The sequence below is a fragment of the Hemicordylus capensis genome, chromosome 11 (genome assembly GCF_027244095.1).
Source record: "Hemicordylus capensis ecotype Gifberg chromosome 11, rHemCap1.1.pri, whole genome shotgun sequence".
Lineage (NCBI taxonomy): Eukaryota > Metazoa > Chordata > Lepidosauria > Squamata > Cordylidae > Hemicordylus > Hemicordylus capensis.
In genome coordinates, this window is record NC_069667.1 from 28,852,964 (window position 1) to 28,867,678 (window position 14,715).

At 57.4% G+C, this 14,715-nt stretch overlaps 1 protein-coding gene across 1 annotated transcript; it reads left to right on the forward strand.

The window, feature by feature from the left end:
- Positions 1 to 3,309: 3,309 nt before the first annotated feature.
- Positions 3,310 to 13,819, forward strand: XKRX (XK related X-linked). The gene is made up of 3 exons (XM_053273608.1): positions 3,310 to 3,683; positions 8,889 to 9,148; positions 12,356 to 13,819. Exons 1-3 carry the CDS (start codon positions 3,310 to 3,312, stop codon positions 13,099 to 13,101), a joined length of 1,380 nt encoding a protein of 459 aa, XP_053129583.1. The 3' UTR covers positions 13,102 to 13,819.
- Positions 13,820 to 14,715: the final 896 nt, after the last annotated feature.

Below are 14,715 nucleotides of genomic sequence, written 5' to 3' on the forward strand. Positions count from 1 at the left end.
CCCCTCTTCTCCTCAGGGCCAATGCGACCCCCCCCGTGCCCCTGCTCAAGGCTGGCGTCATGGGTGGGCTCAGAGAAACATCCCCGTCATTGTGTGAGGAGCTGCATTCATGCAGTCAGGTCCTCTGAAGGGCTCCGGTGTGCCTTGCTTAGAGTCCCGGCAGCGCTCGTCTGAGCGACACAGTCTTGGGTCAAGTCAGCGTCCCCGGATGCCCAACGCAGACCGCTTGCAGAAACCAGCTGGGAGGTCGTCTGTATCCACCCAGACTCCCTCACCATTGGCACAGGGGCTTTTCTGTGGTATCAATTTAAAGTTGGCTGTGTCTCTTTTATTTTATTTTTTAAGCTGCCCTTTTCGGTTCTACCCATAAGACAATGTGTTAAATAGATGCCGAGTTTTAAATTGCCTTCACTTGTAATGCTGGATTTTATTCTCTTCTGTTTGCAGGTTTTCTGAGATTTGCTGGATCAAAGTTCACCTACCCTAGCATTCTGTTTCCAGAGTGGCTAACTGGATGACTCTGGGCATTCACAGGCAAGGCAGAAAGGTGATTGTAGATACCTGTTGCTTGCATTGGTATTGTAAGGTAGACTGCCTCTGTACATTGAAGTTGTGTATTATCATGGCCATTGACAGACCTGCCTTCCACGAGTTTGTCTAATCCTTTAAAAAAAAACACCTGCACTAGTGGCCACCACTACACCATGTGGCCATGAGTTCCGTAAATAAATTGTGCATTGTGTAAAGAGGCATTTCCAATTGTCGGTTCTGAACCTGTGGCCAATCAGCTTCATTGGGTCACCTCATATAGTAATATGAAGAGAAGGGGGAAAGTTTCTCTGTTTAGTCCCTGAGCAAGCTGGGGGTGGTGGTGGTACCATTTCAGGGCACGAATAATCCGCGTGAATTTTGACAAGGTTTGCAGCCCTAGAGACGGAAAGAGGTGATAGCATCGAAAAAGCTTTTAAAAGTTTTTAAAACACAAAAGCTTCTCTAAAACTTCATCGATGTTGTTTGAGGAATGGAAGTGAAACTGGGCAGGAATGTTCTCCAAAGATCACGCCATGGAGAGAGTATGACCATCTGTTTGTTGTAACCCTGAAACTGACCCCTTCCTTTGGGGAAAACAGGTCTGCAGTTTAACCCTCCTAATCATTGGGGGGCAGGGGAAAGAAGGGTGGCTAAAACAGGGAAAGCTGCAAGGAGGCCACCACCTCTTTTCCATCTCTAGCGGGTAGAGGCTGCACTCTGAGCACTCATCTCCCAAACAGCCAACATTTGAGCACCTGCAGACCTCGATCACATCCTGTCCCTCCGTGCCCTTTATGGGGGGGGGGGAGAGAGAGCCTCGTTTGGGAGCTGCTTTTGACCGCCCTTCAGAAACCCCCCTTCCAGGACCCCAGACCTTGCCCAGTCAAGATTTATGGTCTGCTTAGCTCAGAAGTTGCTTGCAGAGGGATCTGAAGGGAAGGGACTGCTCCTCTGCCTTCCCTCAAGCAAGCAGATGCCTCTCAGACTTGTTCATGCCTATATTTGGGGAGGGGACGATTCGGCTGGGCTTCTTGGTTCTCTTCCGGGACAGTCTGCAGGGGAGGAGGGAGGGCAGCCTCCACACACCCAATCCTGGGTTGCTGTGCAGGCTTTGAAGAGGATCTGTACCTGACTCTGCCCCCCATCAGGTGGGATTCAGCATCCCTGTCGACGTGGTGCTGTGCTCCCCCCGCCCCCCCCGTCCTGCGGCCTCTCCTTGTTCTCCTCCTCCTTGGATCATTTCGTCCTGAGCCTTCCAGATGACACCCTAGAAGAGCAGTAAAAGGCTTCGACTTGGCAGGATCGCATGGGAAACGACCCCCTAACCCTAACTCCTACAGCCGGGAAAGACCGCTGTTTTTCGGCAGCAGACTTGCAACCACAGAGATGAAATCCGAAGTCAGCCCCGCCCCCCTTGCTCTCAGCGCCTGCAGGGACTGGGGTGTCCCCACTCAGGAAGTACAGAAGCAGCTTGGCAGATCCGCGGGCGGGCGGGCGAGGGCACAACCTCGGGGGGGGGGGGGGCTGCCACGGAGGGCGCCCGCTGCCGGCTGTGCCTCCGGGCTTGCGGCGAGTTCCTCCGCTCCTCTTGCCGAGAGCAGATGGCGTTCTTGGCCACGGCGGAGGGGTGGGAATCGCACAGGCAAAGCCTCGGACGAGGGCTGCCTGCCGCCTGCAGCTGCTCCAGGCAAGAGAGCCCGTCTGCCGCCGCCGCCGCCGCCAGAGAAGAAAGGCAGTTAGTTGGCAACCCGAGGCTCCAGCGAGCGAGCGCGCGCTAGGACCCAGGGCTGCCGGGAGCCGCCAGGGCTGACACACCTGTTCCCCCAGCTCAGCCCGGCCAGACCAGCCCGGGCCGCCGCGGAGGGGCGCAGAGCCCAGCCCGGGAGCTGCCGCCGCCGCCGCCTCTTCGTCCCCCGCCCCGCCGGGCGGTGGGGCCAACTCGGGCGCGCAGCGGAGCGCACGGCTGGCAGGAGCAGCCGAGAGCCACCCGACGCCCCTCGCCGCGGCTTCGGGGCTGTTGTCGCCCGCTGCTGCTGCTGCTGCTGACCTCGCTCCCCCCCCCCGCCCCCGCTCTCTTCCAGCCGAGCCCGAGAAGCAGCAGCAGCAGCAGGAGGAGGAGGCGGAGGAGAGGCTGCTGCTGCCTGCCTGTGGCGCGCCCTGGCGGAGTGGCTGCCGCCGCGGACCGGGAGGAGCAGGCACGCCCCGCCGCCCAGCCCTGCTTCTTCCCGGAGGAGACCGGCGACGGGCTGACGTCTCTGCGAGCAGCAGGATCGGGGCGGGCGGAGCGCCCAGCGGCCCCCGGCTCGGTGGGTGCCGGCCGGCGTCTCCAGCGGGATCCGGCGAAGAGGCTCCCTCCGGGGCCCCTGGAGCCCCTCGCCCCGCCTCAGCCGCCCTCCCTGCCTGGAGGAGCCGCAGTAAGTCCCGGGCACTTCTGGGGGCGCAGCAGCCACCCCCTGGTGGCGGCGGGTGCTCTCGGGGCGTGCCGCTTGCGCCCCCGCCGGGGACTGGGGAGTTCGGGGTGGCCGCTCTGCCCCCGATCCTTCCTTGCCAACTGGCCGATGTCCTCCACCCCACAGTGCAGCAGCAGCAGCAGCAGCACCAGCAGGCGGCGGGGATTTCCAGAAGCCGGCGGGGTCCTCGGCAGAAAGCGCCCCTGGCCGTGGCGAGCGAGGGCCGTGGCGAGTGAGGGCGCGAGCTGGCTGGCGGCGGCGGCCCCGGGATTCCGCCGGAGGAGACGGACTCTGCCCGGGTGAACCTGGAGGGGCAGCGGGCCCGAGGATGGACCGGGTGTGCGAAGCCTCCTTCGGGGAATGCTCGGACCGGCTCCCGGCCGAGGGGGCGAGGCAGCCGCCGCCGCCGCCGCCGCTCCCTCGAGTGCGCCACGTCGCGGACAAAACGGTCTCTCGGGTGAGGCCCCCGGTCAGCATCCTGCTCACCACCCTCTTGTATCTGGGGGAGTTCACCTCGGCCGGCTTCGTGACCTTCGCCTACAGCCGCTCCAGCGACAGCTACTGGATGGGGCTGACCCTCCTCTTCATGCTGATGCCGGCCATCATGGACCAGTTCACGCTCATCTTTGTCCACCGAGACCTGACCAGTGACAAGCCGATGGTCCTCTTCATGCATCTCCTGCTCCTGGGGCCTTTCATCCGGTGAGTGGGGCCTTCCCTCCTCCTGGGGTCCCCCTGAGCCAGGCGCCCCTTGAGTTCCCAGCACTTGCCTCCGGGCCAATAGCCAGACTCAACTTTTATTTGGAGGGGGGCGGGCCCAAAAATAGCGCAGGAGCTTATCTTCTGGCCCTCCTCCGTCCTAAAAGCAAGCCACATTCAGTTGTTTAAAAACTGATACATATATATATGTAGGGGGAGGCAGAGAGAAAGCTAGAGGGGCCAGGCCCACCCTAGCCCCCTGGCTACAGGGCTGGGTGTTTGACTACAACTCCCATCAGCCCCACCCACAATGGCCACACTGGACGATGGGAGTTGGAGTCCAACAACATCTCGGGACCCGGGCTTGAGAGCTGCTGGGATACTTGATAGCGCACAACTTAACCCAACCCAGATCTGTTACCGCCAGAGAGCAGAAGGTGCCCTGTTGCACTCTGCGTTCAGCATGCCGCAGATATTCCCTGGCTTCTGTCTGAATGTGTTCCATGCCAGTGCCCCATATTCCGGAGCAGGCCGCCCGGGTTGGGCAGTCTACAGCAACCATGCCAAGCTGCGTAACTGGCACGACCTGCTTCTGCTTCCATGCAAGGCACCTCCGGGTTCCCCCTCCTCCCATCAGGAAGTTCTGACTGTGGTGTCTGAGGTCTCCCAGGAATCGTCCCTACTTTGTCGAGCTAGACTTTGCAGCCAGAGGGCCTGGAGAGCCGCCTGGCAAACGGGGAAAGCTGCGATCCTCTGAATTCTGCCCGCGGTGATCTCAGAAGCATAAAGCAGACACACGGCCCACATCGTGGCCGTCCTGCGTCTGAGTCCATCGACATGGACATCGGAAGCGGCCTTAGATTGGGGCTGTTCTCACCACTCTAACCAGAGTTGGAAGAGCATCCAGCCAGAGCAGGAGAGCCCTGCGGGCTCCTGACCAGTGGCCTGTCCTTGCAAGGGCAAAGTAGAGGAAGTGATCGTAGTTTGGCCATGGCCAACCCACATTCTGTCCTCAGCATTTTACCCAGGTTTGATGAAGAGCCGGTTCCCACGCAATCTCTCTCCGCTCCTCCTCCCTTGAACCAGTTGCAGGGGAGTCACAGCAGCAGGAGAGAGGGCCTGCCCCTTTCAACTCCTGCCTGTAGGCTTCCAGCGGCATCTGGTGGGCCGCTGTGTGAAACACGAGGCTGGACTGGATGGGCCTCCTTGGGCCTTGATCCAGCAGGGCTGTGCTTATGTTCTTAACTTGAGCCACTAGTGTGATGCAGCTGCAGAAAAGGCAAATGCAGTTTTAGGCTGCATTGACAGAACCATCACTTCCAAGTCATGAGAGGGAAACGGACAGTCTTCCTCCATGGGGCAAGGAAGGCAGCAGCAAGAGGTGGTGGTGGGAGGCCCCTGTGATTGCACATCCTGAGCATCTTGGCTCTTGGCGGAAGGGTGGCTTAAAGTGCAAGGATATCAATGACATTCTGCATGGTGTGGAGAAAGTGGGTAGAGATTTCTGCCCCCGCCCCACCTTGCCCCCTCCGGGGTCTCACCATAAAAGCATTCGTTCAATGACACTGATTGGTAGTCGATTCAGGAAGGACCGCACTGGAATGTATTGCCACCAAATGTGATCCTGGCCACTGGCTTAAACGGCTTCAAAAAGGGGTCACAGTTCTGGACAGACACCTAGAGCCAGAATCCGGCCATTTCGCTCCCTGTTCTCTGCCTGGGGCTCATTCCCAGCCCGCCTGGAGATGATGCTGCCGCCAAGGATTGAACCGGGGACCTTCACCTTCTGCATGCCAAGCAGATGCTCTGCCACTTGGCTCGGGCCCCCGGTAGAAATAAGGATATTGATCGTGATAGCTAATGGAGCCTCCAGGTTCAAAGACAGTGTACCACTGAATATCAGTTCCTGGGGGCAGCTGGTGGGGAGGGATACCACCCTCATTTCCTGCTTGTGGCTTTCCTGGAAGCACACAACTGACCACTACTGGAAACAGTAATCTGGGCTAGATGGGCCATTGGTGACCCAGCCCGGCAATTCTTGCGTCGATTTCCCAGTAGATTGTGCCCCTCATTAACTGGGGTGTGTGTGTGTGTGGGTGTGTTTGTGCCCCATTTTGATTTACTACCTTGGCGGGGGCGGGGGGGGCGGGCACCAGAGTGATTTGGTCAGCCCTGCTTGGAGACCTGAACACACCGGTTAGGCCAGTTCCTGAGGTTTCCCAACACCACCCTGCTGAAAATACATCACGCTTGGGGTTTGTTTTTCTCCTCCTCCTATCCAGTCATTTGCTTCTGGCCACAGCCACATGTGGGCTGGTGTGCAGAGGGGCCTCTGATTGGACCGGCGGCGCCCCCCCCCTCCCGCTGGCCTCCCTTAGCCCCTTTCTCCTGGGTGCCCCACCCTTCAGTTGATGCCTCCCTGTAATTGACTGGAGCGGGGGGGGGGGGCGGGGGGAGCGGGCCTATTTGCAGCAGCGTGAACTCCACAAAGGGCCTTTCTCTGTCTCTGCTCTTTGCAGACTACGGCGCCTCTCTGCCCAGGCCGTATAAGGCTTTAAAATACACACACCAGGCGGGCGGCTACCTTTGCTCCTTCCAATGTAAATAGCACAGCTGTGCCTTTGGGATAAATGAAGTTGTCATGCCAAGGAATGTGTTGTCTCTGCGTATGTGCAGAGTGCCTTTCGTTGCACACTCAGCCCTCACATATTCAGAATTAGGACGCTGGGGTGATCGAGTCCCAGCCCCTTTTTGCCTAGAAGTTAAACACGGGTCCTTCTTGAGTTGAACTCGAGTTGGAGTACTTCAGCAGAGACATAAGAAGCAGCCGGCCTTATGCTGAGTCAGCCCCTTGGTCCATCTCGCTCAGTCCTGTCCACACTGACTGGCAGCAGCTTCTCCAGGCCTGCCCTGCCCCAGTGGCAGTCTGAGTCCAGGGGAGACTCTTCCCCCCATTGCCGGTCGGGCCGGTTTCCTTGGCGAGCTCAGAGGCTGCCTTGGGTGTGTCTCTGTCTCCGGGTCGGTGGGGAAATCGTGGCTTAGGAAGCCAAGTGTTGATACCTGCTGAGAGCGGAGCTCTGAGACCCACCGAGAGAGAGAGAGAGAGAAAGAGAGAGAGCCTGACTGCAGCTCCTTCCTTTGGCTAGAGGTTAGACGGAGAGGCCGGAAATCGGCAAGCCAAACACGTTGCAAACCCCGCAAAGAGAAAGCGAGGGGATTTTCAGTGCGGAGACCAGTCATTCCTCCGTCCTTCCCACCCTCCGCTAGAAATATCACTTTTCAACACAAGAAGTGCTCAAAGCGGTTTACGCAGAAAAATAACCAAGTTGATCAGTGGCCTGGAGCACCTTCATGATGAGGCTGCATACAACCGCTGAGTCTTTTTAGTTGGGAATGGGGGAAGCAACTAAGGAGATACATGAGAGAGAGGTCTATAAAAGTATGCATGGTCCAGAGAAAGTGGATAGAGATTTTTCTCCCTCTCACAACACTAGAGCCAAGGGTCACCCCATGAAACTGATGGCCAGTGAATTTAGGACCCCAAAAAAGGAAGTACTTTTTTCATGCAGTACAGAATTAATCTATGGAACTCTCTGCCACAGGATGTGGAGATGGTCACCAGCTTGGACAGCTTTAAAAGGGACTTTGACCAATTCATAGAGGACAGGTCTATGATTGACTACTACTAGCCTTGATGGCTATAGGCTACTTCCAGGCTCAGAGGCAGGATGCCTGCAAATACCAGTTGCAGGGGAGTAACTGCAGGAGAGAGGGCATGCCTTCCTCTCCTGGTTGGCTTAAAAGTCACAGACAATCCTATGCCTCTTTACTTGAAAGAAGTCCCATGCATTCAGTGGGGCTACTCCCAAGTGAGTGTGCACAGGATTGTGGCCACAGCACACTAACGAAGGATACTAGATGGGAACTATATCTGACCAAATGGACTGGTGTCTTCCTGGAAAACATCTCACTAATGGCTCGTGATTTACAAATTGGATGAAGGCAACGCAATCGTCCATCAAAGAACTGGCATCCTCTTGCTCATTACAGGCACAAAGTTCTTTTGTGCATTAGGGTTTCTCCAGCGTATCCTAAGCCTAAAGAGCCCTTGCTACTAATTGCAGGGTATATATTTGTAAAGGGGCGAAGAGGAAGCTGTCGGATAATGTCACAGCAAAGGCAGGGCAGGGGCTTTATTTATTTTATTTATTATTATTATTACTACTACATTTGATATCCCGCTCTTCCTCCAAGGAGCCCAGAGCAGTGTACATGCTTAAGTTTCTCCTCACAACTACCCTGTGGAGTAGGTTAGGCTGAGAGAGAAGTGACTGGCCCAGAGTCACCCAGCAAGTCTCATGGCTGAATGGGGATTTGAACTCGGGTCTCCCCAGTCCTAGTCCAGCTCTCTAACCACTACACCCCATGGGCTTTGCGTTCATCAAACATTCTTTGGTAGTGCCAGAGTGCCAAGGGCCTCCCGAGACATGGACCTGGCCCTAATCCTTGTTCTGAGATTGGGGGCCACCAGCAGTGTTCCCTGCAATGGGGGTTCCCAGATGTTGACTACAACTCCCATAACCCCCTGCCAAAGACCATTGCTGCTGGGGATGATGGGAGTTGTAGTCCGACATCTGCAGAAGGGCTGGAGTTGTGCAGCTCTGCAGTAGCTGTACAGTGCGGCTGGAAATAGCTGCTTCCTGTCTGTACTTGTTACTAGCTGCATTTTACAGGTGCACATAAATTTTTTTACATGCAGTTGTTTAAAAAATGGCTTGAGGTAGTTTTGCAGATGAATAATGGGAGGGAGAATGAACCCTCCAAAAGACCGGAATTGCCTTCAAAACGACCTTGACAGAATGGAAAAATGGGCGGAAACAGGGAGCGTGGAATTCAGCCTAAACAAGTGCAGCATCCTGCACTCTGGCAAAAATACACCAAAATCCACACCCAACAGATGACCGGTCTAGCGTGGGAGCGACCCGGCTTGGATCTCAGGTGTGCAGTGTTCAAAAATGGGAACCAACAGTGATCTGTCAGGAACAGCTGGAGTGTCTGCTAGCTCCCTGGCTGGGGATGATGGGAGTTGTAGTCCAAAACCTACTGGAGGGCCCAAATGGTGGACCATGCAAGTCACGGAATGGTCCTAGAGACATGCTGTGCCCCTGCTGGGGGCCCCTCCCTCCCTCCCTCTCCCCCCCCCCGCAGGTGCGTGGAGGCCATGATGATCTACTGGACCTCGGGCCGGACGGAGGAGCCCTACGTCTCCATCACCCGCCAGAAGCAGCTGCGCAAGGGCTCGGAGCTGGTGCTGGAGCAGGAGGTGGGCCACTCGGTCCGCAGGCTGGTCACCCACCGCAACGCCTTCCGGCGCATGGCCGTCATCCAGGCCTTCCTGGGCTCCACCCCGCAGCTGACCCTGCAGCTCTACGTCAGCGTGGTCGAGCAGTACGTGCCCACCGGCCGAGGTAAAGGCGGGCAGGAGGGGGCAGTAGGGGCCTCTGCCTCCCGGGGGCGGGGGGGGGCGGCAGACCCTTGCAGGCTGCGGGCTCGGATGAACGCTGCCCCAACTTCTCTCCGCCCTGCCTGCCTGCCTGCCTTCCGCAGGTGGGGGTAGGCAAGCAGCCTGCGCTGACACCCGATCCCGGCAGCCGGCTCCAGGGTGCGCCTGCTGCCCTCTGAGCTGCCTGGGGCTTTGGAGCGGAGCTGGGCACCGCCAGGCAGGCTCTGCGTGGATCCCAGCAGCCCTCGTGGGCAGCCCCGCCCAGGTGCCCGGGAACAGCCGTGGCTCAGTGCTCCAGCAGCTGCTTGGCAGGCGGAAGGTCCCCCATGCCATGGCTGGCCTCTCTGCGTGGAGCTGGGAAGGGCCCCGGGCGAGGAGAGGAGAGTCCCCACTCCTTCCCCAAAGAATTTCCGGGCGGCCTGATTGTGGAACGGCTTTGGATTCTGATTGCCAAACCGGGTTTGAACGAGGTTACCGAACTGGTTTTGAACCTGATTGCTGACCTAGTTTCGGGCTTTTAGGAGTTCATTTCCGGTTCAGGTTTGAGGCAACCCAGGGATTTCAAGTTTACTGGAGAAAATCCTCTCTGAGCCAGTTTCTGGGTTCAGGTTTGCTCCGAGTCCTCGTCTTGCCCATCACGGGTCTTCCACCACCACCACCACCACCACCAGATCAACTCCCAGATTTCCAGGGACTCCTCCCAACCTTGGGTCCCCCCTCACTGTGGCTGGGGATGATGGGAATTGTAGTCCAGCTGCATCTGGGGGGAGGCAAGTGTGGGAGCCCCTGATTTAGAACACTTGGAGGCTGCCGCCCCACCCCCTGCCATGCCGAGGCGGACAACATGGACGCAACATGGAGCAACTGGGCATAGTGAGGAGCTGGCTGTGCTTTCGCTTTGCACAAGCTGTCTGGGGAGTGGCATTTCTCGGGCTGGCCTCTGCATGTCCACAGCCAGAGGCAGAATCTCTCCCCGCCTGGAAGTGTCTGCCTGGTCAGTTTGGAAGGGCTGGCGCGTTTCCCTTCACCCCAGCCTTGCCTTTTGCAAGCTCTCTGCAGGCGGGTGGGTAGGGAGCTGGCCGGCCACCTGCAGGTGCAGCGGGTGGGGGGAGTCAGTGCCGGGAAGAAAGGGGCTCAGCCCTGCTGTGCAGTTTCCCCAGGGAGGAGTCAGTTTGCTGCATTGCTGACTGGGAGCGGCTTTGTCTCCTCACGAGGAGGCAGAGAAAGGCGCTCCCTGCCAGCGATTCCACAAACCCCTGGCTGCAGAAACGGGGCACCGTGTGTGTGTGTGTGTGTGTGTGTGTGTGTGTGTGTGTGTGTGTGTGTCCCCCTCAGTGCTGGCCAGGTCCCCTGCAGGTGTGGCCACTGCCTGGGAGAGGGTCTGTCGGGACCCCCTCCGGAGCCTGGCGAGAAGCGAGTGGTGGTGGGGGGGAGTGTGTGAGCATCTCCCCAGGCCTCGTCTGGCAAGTTAGCCATGCGGCCACCCTGGCCTTTGCAGTGAGGGGCTGTCCAGGCAGGTGTTTCCCTCCTCTGGAGTCAGATGGCCAGACAGGCTTGCTGTTGCAGGACAAGCCCGAAGCTCCGACTCGGGACGTTCCCCTCCCCTCCCGCCCCGCCCCTTCGACCCTGCGGTCTATTTTGGGCCCAAGAATCTGGCTCGCTTGCTTCCTCTGGCAGCAACTGATCCAGCACCTGTGCCCAGTCATCTCCGCCTGGCAGCCCTTTGCCCCAGGGAGCCTCGGAGCCCCTTTTCCTCCTTGGCGGCGTGCAGGGAAGAAAGAGAGAGGCGCTGTACTCAGGAGCACTGGCTCCGTGGCGCTGCTCAGACGTGCACCTCGGTAAACTTGGAGGCCCCCCCCCGCCCACGGCAAGCTAAGCATCCTTTTTTGGCACGCAGGGTCTTGAGGGCACAGACCACTCCACCCAGGACAGACTAGAGAGGATTTAGGGGCCCCCAGGGGGCATGGAGGCCCTGGACCTTGGCCCCCAAGTCCAGGGGGAAGAGTGCCTCTGGTGCGGTACCAGTTAGTTCCACACTCCTGTGGTTCTTGGGGCTGTCACTTGGTTCAGGAGACTGTAGTCAATAAGCGAAACCAGTTTTAATCGGTTCATTAGTTCAATCCATGTCAATCTGCAGAGGATTGAAAGTGGTTTGGGGGGAAAGCATCCTTTCTTTGGTTTGAGGTGGCGCATGTGTATGTCACAGGAGGCAATTTCTCTCCTGTGTGTAAAAGAGAAAGAGGAATACTTCTTCTCCGTGTGTGTTGGAAGAGGCACCCCCAGCTTTCAGAGAAGCAGGAATGCCTCTTCTTCAGGGGCACTCTTGCCCCTGGACTTCAGAGCCAAGGTCCAGGGCCGCCACACCCACTGGGGCCCCCAAATCCTCCGTAGTCTGTGCTGGGTGGTGTGGTCACTGTGGCATGCCACTGACCCGCACTGCGCCGGGCGGCTGGATAGGATCGTGACCTGCGCCGGGTGCTTTAGAGGCAGCGGAGAGTGGGGAAAGAAATGCGTATGAAGGGAGTATGTTAAGTTCCATGCTGAAATGTTCCTGCTACTGTATATTTGCATAAGTATAACTCTTCTCTATTCTTACATTCTTGTGAGTTCAGTTGCTGTTTGTGCTCTCAAGAACCGATGTGTTTGTGTTTGTCGTGTGTGTATAAGGGGATGATGCTTAAATTGCAGTGGAGGGGGGCCTCCAGTGGGGGGAGGGGTGGCCTCCAAAGGTCTTTAGGTCCAGGCTCCCAAATTACCTAAGAGCACCTCTGCTCTTCTTAGAGGCATTCCTACTTATGTGAGAAGGGGAATTCCGCTTAGAGCATATTAGGAGAGACATTTGCACCTGTGTGAGAAGGGGGAATGACTCTTCTCAGAGATGATGATGACGATGATTAATAAGAGGCATTCTTACATAGGTGAGAAAGGGGTAGTCCAACCTTTCAGAGAAGGGGAGATGCCTCTCCTTAGAGAGCATTAAAAGAGGGATTCCCACTTTGTGGAAAGTCACTTTAAAATGCTTTTAGTCTCTTAATCTAACCAGTGTATTGATTGAAGGTTGCGCCTTTCCTTGTGCAGCCATTGTGGATGCCTCGATGGCACCCTTTCTCTGCTGGGCCATCACACCAGCTGCCTCTCTGTGCTCACGGCTGGCTTTCCCTCCCCCTTCTAGCGGTCCTGATGAGTATCTGCCTGGTGTCGATCACCTACGGAGCCTTGGTCTGCAACATCCTGGCCATCCAGATCAAGTACGACGACTACAAGATCGACCTGCACCCCTTGGCCTTCGTCTGCATCGTCCTGTGGCGCAGCCTGGAGATCTCCACTCGCATCACCGTCCTGGTTTTCTTTGGCAGCGTCTTCAAGGAGTACACGGTGGCCATTGGGTCAGCCAACTTCCTGGTCTTCTTCTTCATGCCCTGGGTGCAGCTATGGCGGAGTGGTGGGCAGCTGCCCGAGAGCGTGGAGAAGAACTTCAGCCGGCTGGGCACCATCGTGGTCCTCCTCTCCATCACCTTGCTCTACGGCGGGATCAACATCTTCTGCTGGTCGGCTGTGCAGCTCCGGCTGGCCGACCGGGACTTGATTGCCAAGACGCAGAGCTGGGTGTGCCTGGTCGTCTACTACATCGTGCGCGGGCTGGAGAACAGCGTGCTGATCCTCGTCTGGTATTTCTTCAGGACGGATGTCTATGACAACATCTGCCCGCCTTTCCTGGTGGTGCAGCTGCTGGTGGGCTACTGCCTGGCCATCGCCTTCATGCTGCTCTTCATGCAGTATTTCCACCCCTGCCGCCTCCTCTTCACCCACAACGTCTCGGACTACTTGGAGTGCGTCTGCTGCCGGCGGAGTGGGGCAGTCGGAGCGCTGCGACTCGAGCCCCCCTACGAGCCTGGCGTGAGGCACAGCATCGTCTGAGGAGACGGAGCCAAGCCAGTCGGGAGCCGAGCTGCGGACGGGAGCAGCCCGTGCCACGCCCCGCTCTTGCCTCGCCCTCCACTCACACCGAGGAAAGAGGCCTTGGTTTGACGGTGCTACAACTTACAGGTGGGGCGGCGGCGGCAGCCAGCCTGGCCTTCTAGAGCACCATCTGGACATGTGCAGCGGGCGGCAAGGGTGCACTTTCCTTCACCTTACAGCAGAAGCAGGGGTGGCCATTGGCATCGCCGTATGTCCCTGTAGCAGAGGCAGATGTATGGAAAGGATGAGTGGTTCGAGCTGCCGGTGGTATTCCCTGCCACTGGAGGACTGCGTTTTAATTTCCGGACGAGAGCTGTTTGCTAGTCTCCGGGCCCAGGTCGCAACCAACGGCAAAGCACTGAGCTGAAAGGCACTCAGCTGGATTGAAGGCTATGTCGGGTTAGCATCAGTAGGGCGAAAGGGAAGATTCTTCTGAAGGCCTGTGGATCTTGCGGCTGGGCACGTCCCTCCAGCACAGAGCACCACAGTGACGCTGCAGCCTCCCTCACATTCCAGGATGGCCTGGAGACGTGGCCTAACCTCACCATAGGCTGTGCTAGATCTTTCCCCAGCCCTAGAGATCTGCTGTTTAGGAATTCTGTATCTATTTATTTGTTGACCTGAGAATGGGCACATTTTAAACTCAACGTGCTGGGATACATTTGAAAGGAACTGGCCTTGTTTCACGGCTCTTGTTTCTGGTGTGCCGTTCAGGGCAGAGTCCCTCATGCTCTGGTTGGGGGAGCTTGGCTAGTCCTGGGCGAGGGTCAGAGTTAAGGGGAATGCACCTTCTGCTGCACCAACTATTCAGCAGGGCCACCTCTGGCTGTGTTTTCATTCATTCCTCTCAGAGGAAGGGCTAGTCTAAGAGCTGACCTATTTAGCAGTGGCCTTCTGTGGTCGGCGGGGTAGGACCTCTTTGGTGTGGCAAAGTCTGGGGTTGAATTCAGCCCTTGTAGGAGGCAAGGGCAATCAGTTCCTTTTGTGTGCAAACAGTGATGTCAAGAGGAGGTCAGATGTCAGCAGTTGGGTGGTGAACTGGAAAGATGGGGAACTCCCGAAGTAACCAGTTCTTTCGATTTATGCAAATAGAAGCTGGTTTTAACAGGGCGTGACCCAAACTCGGTTGTGTCACAGGATGGGCCCAGTTTAGACTCCCTAATTTCCATCCCAGAAGGAGAACCCTATTGCCCAATACCCGGGACCTCCAAGCAAGGAAGCCTTTTCCACATCAGAGCTGTCCCCATCTTTTGGTACATGCAGATGCCTGCAGTTTTTCAGGAACCGAGCACACTGCTCCAGAATGTCGGTCCCTCCGTTTTATAAGTGCCAGGGGCTTCGGGCTGGGTGGGACCTCCTCTACCAATCCACATAGTCAAGAGGATCCCATCTGGAAGGAGCTTGAGGCATGCAGCCAGGACTTCTGGCTTCCAGAGAGCATCAGTGCCTCCTTACATCCACATGAGGCCTGGCTTCCTGGTGCCTTGGCCCCTGCACGGCCGACGAACGGTCCAGATGTGTCCAGCTGCCATCATGTCCACGAATGCAGTTTAGCGCCTCATGTCTTCTCGG

Excerpts from the sequence above, each read along its gene's own strand:
- XKRX (XM_053273608.1), top strand. The coding sequence starts at position 3,310 with ATGGACCGGGTGTGCGAAGCCTCCTTCGGGGAATGCTCGGACCGGCTC. Across the intron at positions 3,684-8,888 it reads CTCCTGGGGCCTTTCATCCG|GTGCGTGGAGGCCATGATGA; the intron begins GTGAGTGGGGCC and ends CCCCCCCCGCAG. Across the intron at positions 9,149-12,355 it reads GTACGTGCCCACCGGCCGAG|CGGTCCTGATGAGTATCTGC; the intron begins GTAAAGGCGGGC and ends TCCCCCTTCTAG.